The following is a 9812-nucleotide window of genomic DNA, read 5'->3' as shown; positions in this document are numbered from 1 at the left end:
AGTAGGAATTATTAAGAAAAAAAAAACCCTATGAAATAAAACTCAATTGCCTTGGATTAAATTGTGAAACCAGGTAAGTCTCATTCTACCTTTGGATATGAATTGCTAGCACCTCACTTAAAATATAGTGCAGGCAGTTTTGCATATCCCCAGTTAATTGTGCTTCAAGGTTCCACTTGCTTGTTTGTTCTTTAACAAAATACTTTTTTTATTTTCCATTTTCATAATATATAACCACATGTGTACTGTTACATAACCAATATCATGTTGTATTAATTAATAATTACATCAGTTCATCTTGCCATCAACTCCCGGAAAAAGAAAAGAAAAAACTAAAAAAGATAAAAACCAATTATTGGCTCTTCTGCTCTCCATACACCACTTTCTTCTGCCTCTCTCCTCCCCTTCTTCTTCTTCTTCTTCTTCTTCTTCTTCTTCTTCTTCTTCTTCTTCTTCTTCTTCTTCTTCTTCTTCTTCTTCTTCTTCTCCTCCTCCTCCTCCTCCTCCCCCTCCTCCCCCTTTTACCATGTTTTTTGCAAAGGATGGTTTTTATTTTCCATTTTCATAACATATAATCACATGTATACTATTACATAGCCAATATCGTGTTGTATTATTAAATATTTACATCAATTCATCTTACCATCAGCTCCCAAAAGCAATCATTGGCTCTTCTGCTCTCCATACACCGTATTTGTACCTTATCCATCACTTTCTTCTCCCTCTTTCCTCCCCCTCCCTACCTCCTTTCTTCCCTCCATCATCCTTTTCTACTCTACTTCCCCTTCCTTTCTCCTTCTCCTCTCACCCCTCACCACTCCTCCTTATACACCTCATCTTCCCCTCTTACCCTCTCTCCTATCCCTCTCTTCCCATCTTTCTCCTCTCCTCTGTTTCCTACTCTTCCTCTCTCCTATCCCTCTCTTCCCATCTTTCTCCTCTCCTCTGTTTCCTACTCTTCCTCTCTCCTATCCCTCTCTTCCTATCTTTCTTCTCTCCTCTGCTTCCCACTCTTCTACATCCTGTCTTCCCTCCATCCTTTTCTACTCTTCTTCCCCTTCCTTTCTCCTTCTCCTCTCTCCCCTTACCACTCCTCCTTATACTCCACATCTTCCCCCCTCACCCTCTCTCCTGTCCCTCTCTTCCTATCTTTCTTCTCTCCTCTGCTTCCCACTCTTCTACATCATGTCTTCCCTCCATCCTTTTCTACTCTACTTCCCCTTCCTTTCTCCTTCTCCTCTCTCCCCTTACCACTCCTCCTTGTACACCCCATCTTCCCCCCTCACCCTCTCTCCTATCCCTCTTTTCCTATCTTCTTCTCTCCTTCTGACTCTTCTACATCCTGTCTTCCCTCCCTCATTTTCTACTCTACTTCCCCTTCCTTTCTCCTCCTCCTCTCTCCTCTTTCCACTCCTCCTTATTCTCCTCATCTTCCTCCCCTTACCCTCTCTCCCATCCCTCTCTTCCTATCTTTCTTCTCTCCTCTGTTTCCCACTCTTCCTCTCATTGGTGTATTTCAGCTTCGGAGCAAACTCCATTCTGTGTTGGTGGTATTTATGTTTCCATATCAATATACTTAACATATCTTAGTTTTAAAGAAAAAATAAGAGAAGACAGTATACATGTGCAATCATATTACTTTAAAAACTAACACCCCTCGTCAAGCCTAATATACTTTCCCCCCTCCCCCCTCCCCCCCAACCTTCCCTCCCCCAATTTCCCAGAACCCATACATAAATCTCCAACAAAAACAGTCTAAAATATATTTGAGAAAAGAGTAGGAAATTAATAACATCTTTAAATTGAACTTAGATCCTCCTTGCTAGGCTAACTTTAAACAATTTATATCATTCCTGATCTTAGTCATAAGCTACCTGGAATTTCTTAGTCCCATATTTATTTTGTACATAATCGATCCATTTTTTTCCAGTCTCGTTTATATCTCTCGTTTGAGTGGTCCTTAAGACATGCAGATATTTTAGCCATCTCGGCTAAATGTGTGGCTTTCAATGTTGTTCTTGAAATATATGGAAATTCAGGTAAACTGCAATGGGCCAATCTTTGGAATGATTACCAGCTAATTATGTTTTACCTTGTGTTTTTCTGCCCCCCTGTGGCAAAGATTATATTTTAAAAACTTTGCATCTTAAAGGAATGATCAGGAAATATTGAATCTTAAGCTAGCATATAGTATATAGCTGAGTCATTACATAGAAGGATAAAGGATAAAGTTACCGTATAAAGAATTATTTCTTATTAATAATAATTATTATTACTTTGAGCATTGATGGTGTAGCCTAATAAATACTCATTGAACAGATGCATATTTATTAGTTTGTTTCACTTGTAACTATGCTGCATAGAAGAGCATGTTACTTGTCAGTGGTGGGATTCAAATAATTTAACAACCGGTTCTCTGCCCTAATGACCATCTGGGTAGGTGGGGCTTGGTGGTCATGTGACTGGATGGGTGTGGCCAACTCAAGGTGACTCATGTCGATGGGCGCTTCGCTTTAGCTGTGACAATATAATGATTAACCGATGTTGGAATTCATTCCGGGTGTTTGCGTGCAGGGCAGCTTCTGCTGTCTGAAACACACATACACAGGGATGCAAAAACATCGCACCAGAAACATCTTTCTGGCCTAACGGTCATAACTCACTATGCAGCCTCATGTAACAAGAACTATGTGAGCCAGTTACTCCCACACATGCCCTTTCTCCCCCCCTATGCTGTGCTGTAACTTTCTATTCCCCCTCTCCCCCTCCCAATGCCATGCAGCTTGTAACTTTCTATTCCCCCTCTGCCCACCCTTTGCCATGATGTGATTTTCTATTGGTTTATTTGTAGAATGCTGTGAACGTTTCATTAGTTTACTTGTGCCATGTGTGATTATATATGCCTTTTGATACGCTCCTTTTTGATGACGCTGTAACTAACTTTTTCTAATAAAAGAGCCCTTCGAGGATCATTCGTGGCTTTTGCTCATCCCAAGGAATTTCGTCTGGTGTTTTCCTTTTGATTAGGCAAGGACACATGAGCAGCCCACCAGTGTGGCGACAACGCCGCAAACCGGAAAAGCAGTTTCTGTAAGCAGGGCAATAAAGATGAGGCTAGAAACAACACCAGAATGTTTCCTTCCTGCCTTCCTTACAGGATTAGCCCTGTAAAGTGGGAAAAAGGAGATTTCTCCCAACAATCGGTTCTCTGGCGCCACTTGATGCCAACCAGCCTCTCTGCGCCCTGCTTGGAATCGGAACCCTGTCCAGCGTCCTCCACATTCTCCAGGGCCGACTCATAAGGCTCCTCGCTGTCGGAGTCTGGTGGCAGCTCCAACGGCTCCTGGCTGGCCACAACTCTTCGTTAACCTTGTTCCATTCTCATCTTTCTTTCTGATAGTTGAACTATCTGTCTATAGTATTTGCAGCTTGCTTATTATACCATATCCTAAATTATTTTTAAAAGCAATACACAAAAAGTTTTCCAGACTGGCAAACTTTAAGGTGAGCTGGACTACAATTACTTGCATCCCCCAATGTAATTCTATATTTTGCTGTACACTTAATCCTTGACCTAGGACTGCTGTTCTAGGTGGCGCAGTGGTTAAATGCAGCACTGCAGGCTACTTCAGCTGACTGCAGTTCGGCTGTTCAAATCTCACCGGCTCAAGGTTGACTCAGCCTTCCATCCTTCCGAGGAGGGTGAAATGAGGACCCGGATTGTTATTGGGGGCAATATGCTGACTCTGTAAACCGCTTAGAGAGGGCTGAAAGCCCTATGAAGCGGTATATAAGTCTAACTATTGCTATTGCTAGATAGATGATAGGTAGAAAAAGAGAGAGAGAGAGATGTAGGTAGGTAGGTAGAGATACATAGATAGATGATAGATTGATAGATAGATAGATAGATAGATAGATAGATAGATAGATAGATAGATAGATAGATAGATGATAAATAGATGATAAATAGATGATAGGTACCGTAGATAGGTAGATAGATAGATAGATAGATAGATAGATAGATAGATAGATAGATAGATAGATTGATAGATTGATAGATTGATAGATTGATAGATTGATAGATTGATAGATTGATAGATTGATAGATTGATAGATTGATAGATTGATAGATTGATAGATTGATAGATTGATAGATTGATAGATTGATAGATTGATAGAGAGCCGAGGTGGCGCAGTGGTTAGGGTGCAGAACTGCAGGCCACTTCAGCTGACTGTTATCTGCAGTTCAGCGGTTCTAATCTCACCGGCTCAGGGTTGACTCAGCCTTCCATCCTTCCGAGGTGGGTGAAATGAGGACCCAGACTGTGGGGAGGATATGCTGACTCTGTAAACCGCTTAGAGAGGGCTGAAAGCCCCATGAAGCGTTATATAAGTCTAACTGCTATTGCTATTGCTATGTTCAAATATACAGTTATTCAGAGCTTCTGTGACATTGTGGGATAATTCTCATTCTTTATTCACGCTATTTGCAAAGTAATCAAACATTAACTTATTTACAATTCATATTAGGACGCTACCGTGATTAGGCAAATTTTAGGTCATAAACAAAAAAAAAATCTTTCAACATATCCATAACGTCTAATCAGGGAACGTGATTTTTAAAAAGACAGGATAGGTGCTATTCAAATAATAGAGCAGGCATAAATAATAACTGTGGGTTTTGAAAAGTATTATTACTATTATTGTGGCTTTCCTCCTACCAAGCACCCTGAGTAATTCATGCCAAAGTTTAGATGAATTCCAAGTAGCTGCTATTACTTTCACTCCCTTCCCCCTTCTCTCCTGATAGCCCAACATTAACATCGTGTTTCGGATTCTAAACTTACATGAGTGAACAGAATAAACAGTTAAACAAAATGCTGACCGAGAGGGGGGGAAAATAAATATTTGGACTGGGGGAATTAAATGAAGCAGAACAAACACCTGCACAGAGAACCAGAGTGCCACATTAAAACTGGATTTTGGAGCAGAGATGTGTTGAAAGAAATGTCCTTCTGGGTTCAGCTCCAAGTGGGGAAGAAGACACTGGAGACATGGAGGCTGCTTGGAAAGATGGTTTATTGTTGGACAGGGCCCCATGGCTTGAGCCCTGAACAGAAAAGGTGATCATATGCTTCAATGTTGGTGGAGAAGAAGAGAAGGGCTGAGGGAGGGGCTTGCTAGGCTTTTTATACCCTGTTTAGTCCCACCTCTCTGTTTCCTGTTCCTGTGTAAGAAATGTATTCTGATTGGTTGTCAGACTCCCATGGTGCCATGCAGGGGGCTACTCTCTAGGCTGTGATGAGTTCTCAGATGCCTTGTGGTCAGTTGAGTATATTATCATGCCTTTCTGTAGCTGCTGGTGAAGTCTTTATTATGTAAAGTGGGCTAGCCTGGCCATCTCAATGGCCCATTAACTGGGGATGGGCAGGAAGCTACAGGCAGCTATTCTGTCTTTTAAAACATGTTTCTTTCTTTTCACATCCAGAGAAATAGTCTGCCTTTTCAATATTTCCTAAGATATTTCATTTTTTCTGGGAGAGGGCTGGATGCTAACTTCCCACAGACTGGTGTAGTTAAACGAAACAATATTCATTCCCATCCATAAACTGCGAAAGAGGGTTTTATGTTTGAAAAGGCAACCGGACTGATTTTTTTTATTTTTTTTGAGAGAGAGAAAACATTTCACTTCCTATTCTGGAAGCTTCGTCGGTTGCATTGGATGCTGTGGAAAATAGAAGGGCAGTTATTAACAGTTGAGATTAGTTGGGGTAGGGAGTAAGTGATACTAACAGCATGGGGGTGAGGGTAAATGGAAAGATTGTGTTTTGTAACGTTGGAAAGAAATGTCCTTCTGGGTTCGGTTCCAAGTGGGGAAAAAGACACTGGAGACATGGAGGCTGCTTGGAAAGATGGTTTTAATGGTGGACAGGACCACATGGCTTGATCTCCTGAACAGAAAAGAGGGATCACATGCTTCAAAGATGTTGGAGCCGAGGTGGCGCAGTGGGTAGAGTGCAGTACTGCAGGCTACTTCAGCTGACTGCTATCTGCAGTTCGGCGGTTCTAATCTCACCGGCTCAAGGTTGACTCAGCCTTCCATCCTTCCGAGGTGGGTAAAATGAGGAGCCAGATTGTTGTTGGGGCCGATATGCTGACTCTGTAAACCGCTTAGAGAGGGCTGAAAGCCCTACGAAGCGGTATATAAGTCTAACTGCTATTGCTATTGGGTGAAGAAAAGGAGCTTGCTGAGATTTGCTTGTTTGAGAGATGGGGGAGGGAGGGAGGGAGAGAGGGAGGTGAAGGGATAAGAAAAAGAAAGAAGGAAACTTATTTAGCAAAGGAGAAAAACAAATGCTGTCGCGTTAAATCGGAACTGAGCATGCCTGGCTGTGGAATTCTGGGACCTGAAATCCACAAGTCTAAAAAAAAAAATTTGCTGCCTCACCAGCCATTAAACCTCACCGCACGTCACTGCGGTGATGGTAGTGGGGGCTTCTCTCCTTCCCCTATCTCACTGCGCAGGCGTCCAGCTGAAGCTACACGCATCTCACTGCGCAGGCGTCCAGCTGAAGCCACAGGCATCTCACTGCGCAGGCGTCCAGCTGAAGCCACAGGCATCTCACTGCGCAGGCGTCCAGCTGAAGCCACAGGCATCTCACTGCGCAGGCGTCCAGCTGAAGCTACAGGCATCTCACTGCGCAGGCGTCCAGTTGAAGCTACAGGCATCTCACTGCGCAGGCGTCCAGCTGAAGCTTATACATATCTCACTGCGCAGGCGTCCAGCTGAAGCTACACGCATCTCACTGTGCAGGCGTCCAGTTGAAGCTACAGGCATCTCACTGCGCAGGCGTCCAGCTGAAGCTTATACATCTCTCACTGCGCAGGCGTCCAGCTGAAGCTTATACATCTCTCACTGCGCAGGCGTCCAGCTGAAGCTTATACATATCTCACTTCCCAGGCGTCCAGCTGAAGCGACGCCGCCCCGCCCCCCGGGTGCGTGCGCACCTCAACCGTTCCGCCTCCCCGCCTGTTGCTGCTTTGGCCGCCGATGACGTAGCGCCTCCCTCCCTCCCCCTCCCCTCTCCCTCCGCCTCACCGGGGAGACTCCAATGGCGGCGGCCGCTCAGCTGTGAGCACGGAGGGCGCTCGGCATGGCCGGGCGGCGGGGCGGCGGCGGCGGGGCGTTGGCGGCGGTGGCGGGGGTTCCCTTGGGGGAAATGCTGCCTCAGCCGCCGTCGTCGTGCTGCGTCGTGGCGGGAGCCTCCTCGGAGCCCGCCCGCGAGCTCTTCGAAGCTTGCCGCAACGGCGACGTGGAGCGCGTGAAGCGGCTGGTGAGGCCCGAGAACGTCAACGGCAGAGACACGGCCGGCAGGAAGTCCAGCCCGCTCCATTTCGCCGCAGGTAAACCAGGCCCGCCTCGGCCTCTTCGGGGGGGGGGGTTGGGAGTGAGGGGGGCGCCTGGTTGACAACGCGGCCTCTTTTCTCCTCACACCCGCAAAAGCAGGTAGGGTGGGTTGTACGTCTCTCTCTTGTCTCTCTTGGGCGGATAGGACGGAGCTGGAGAAGAGCCACTTGACGGGGAAGGGCGCTTTATTTATTTATTTGGCATGCCTGGGCGTATCGTTAGTGAAATTGTGTGTGTGTGTGTGTGTGTGAGAGAGAGAGAGAGAGAGAGAGAGAGAGAAGGGACATAAATGGGAGCGGGAACTGGCCGTTGATGTGATTAATCTCCTTTGAAATGAAGGCTGGAGGCTCAGGATGAACTGGAATAAAACAATTTCTAAACAAAATTAAAGTATGGGGGGGGAGGTAAGGGAAGAAGAAAGAGGTAAGGAGAGGTGGGTGGAAGGGAGAGAAAAAGAAGAGGAGGGAGGAAGAGAAAGAAAGAGAAGGAGAGAAGGTAGGAAGGAGAAGAAAGAGGGTAGGAGTAGGGGAGGAGGAAGGGAAGGAAGAAGGGGATGGAGAGGAGGAAGGAAGGGAGGGAGAAAAGAAAGAGAAAACGAGGGAGGAAGAGAAAGAAAGAGAAGGAGAGAAGGGAGGAAGGAGAAGAAAGAGGGTAGGAGTAAGGGAGAGGTAAGGGAAGGAAGAAGGGGGTGGAGAGGAGGAAGGAAAGAGAAGGAAGGGAGGGAGAAAAGAAAGAGAAAACGAGGGAGGAAGAGAAAGAAAGAGAAGGAAGGAAGGAGAAGAAAAAGGGTAGGAGTAGGGGAGAGGTAAGGGAAGGAAGAAGGGGATGGAGAGGAGGAAGGAAAGAGAAGGAAGGGAGGGAGAAAAGAAAGAGAAAACGAGGAAGAGAAAGAAAGAGAAGGAAGGAAGGAGAAGAAAAAGGGTAGGAGTAGGGGAGAGGTAAGGGAAGGAAGAAGGGGATGGAGAGGAGGAAGGAAGGAAGTAGAGAAGGAAGGGAGGGTGAAAAGAAAAGAAAGAGAAAACAAGGTGGTGTCTTAGCAGGCGCTAGGGATGGTAAACAAAGCAATCCAAACTATACCTTATAACCTTTTAAATGGAATAATAATATAAGAATGGCAAAGAAAAAGAATAACTATGTGAATTTATACCTATAACTGCACGTAAGAGAATAAATGACAGTAATAATATAAAGCACAATATAGGTAAACAATATTTGGTCATAAGTAGCTAAGTATAAATAAATAAAGAAATGTACATAAAAATGGATAACGAATAAGGAGACCATGAATGCAAGATAGAAATGGATAGAAGGGAAAACACTAACTGCAAAGAAACCGATTCGGAACTGCGGTATGATATACGATGGAACTTCTTGTTCCTATGTTGTTTTTAAGTTATGTGTTCGTTTTTGTTGATGTGCTTTTGTGTTTAAAATAAAAATTTATTAAATAAAAAAAATTATGGGGCGGGTTTCCTCTTGGTAATAGGGGACTAGAATTAAAAGGTTATTAAAAGGCATTTCTGAATACAGCTAAGTCCTTGAGTTAACAGTCGTTCACTCATTTATTTATTTTGGTTTGTCAAACATGTAAAAGATAACAGGTATAAACATACGAACACAGTGAATGGATATAATAATAAATGGACATGAATAGTAAATGGATATTTATAAAGGACCATTCAAACTTTTGCAACATCCCGTGGGTCACATGATTAAAATTCAGCCGCTTGGCAATTGCTTCCTACTTACAAGCAAAGTCGATGGAAAAGCCAGATTCCCTTTACAACTGGGTTACTAACTGTAATGATTCACTTAACAGTCCTGGCAAAAGTGGTCGTAAAATGAGGCAAAATTCACTCAACTGTCTCACTTGGCAACATACGTTTTGGGGGTCAATTGTGATCTTAAATCGAGGACCACCTGTACCTTGAAAAATAAAATGGTACTAGGAGGAGGAATGGGGATGAGACTGTCAAGGAAGTGGAATGGCTACTACAACATCTTCCATATCTATCTCTTATTCCCTCCCTGCCATTCACCTGGAGTGGAAAGGTGGTTTGCGGCCTGCACTTATGAGGCTTCTTTCTCCTTACCAAAAGGGAGAAGGATGCACGTAGATAACATTGAGTGCGCATACATGATTAGCCTAAAATAAGGATGGGCCTGTTTTGACTTCCTGGTATGTCTAAACCACCTCCAAATACCTGTTTACATTTCACAGTCAGTGGCAAACTCAGGCAGAAATGCAGGTCATCTGGTTGAGGTTGCAGATCAACCCTCTAAAAAATGTCCCACGGTTGTTTCAAATGGATATTAAAAGCAAAGGAGAAAAAGATAGGATTAGGAGGCTTCTGTGGAAGCTAAATATTCTTACTATTTACTCAGCTATCTGGAGAGACCAGAA

The 9812-nt window shown here is 44.2% G+C and overlaps 1 protein-coding gene across 2 annotated transcripts in view; it reads left to right on the top strand.

Moving 5' to 3' along the window:
• Positions 1–7139: 7139 nt before the first annotated feature.
• TNKS2 (tankyrase 2) overlaps positions 7140–9812 on the top strand; it is a 41786-nt gene continuing 39113 nt past the window's right edge. For both annotated transcript variants that reach the window (XM_087702249.1, XM_087702248.1), the window contains exon 1: positions 7140–7404. In XM_087702249.1, the coding sequence (XP_087558375.1) occupies positions 7155–7404 (250 nt within the window). In that variant the 5' untranslated portion in view covers positions 7140–7154. The remainder of the gene's footprint in view (positions 7405–9812) is intronic.

The sequence above is a fragment of the Thamnophis sirtalis genome, unplaced genomic scaffold, assembly GCF_051295495.1.
Source record: "Thamnophis sirtalis isolate CommonGarterSnake01/CBP01778 unplaced genomic scaffold, rThaSir2_p1.2 scaffold_15, whole genome shotgun sequence".
NCBI lineage: Eukaryota > Metazoa > Chordata > Lepidosauria > Squamata > Natricidae > Thamnophis > Thamnophis sirtalis.
The sequence above is the reverse complement of the archived record's forward strand: the minus strand, read 5'-3'. Positions and strand labels throughout refer to the sequence as shown.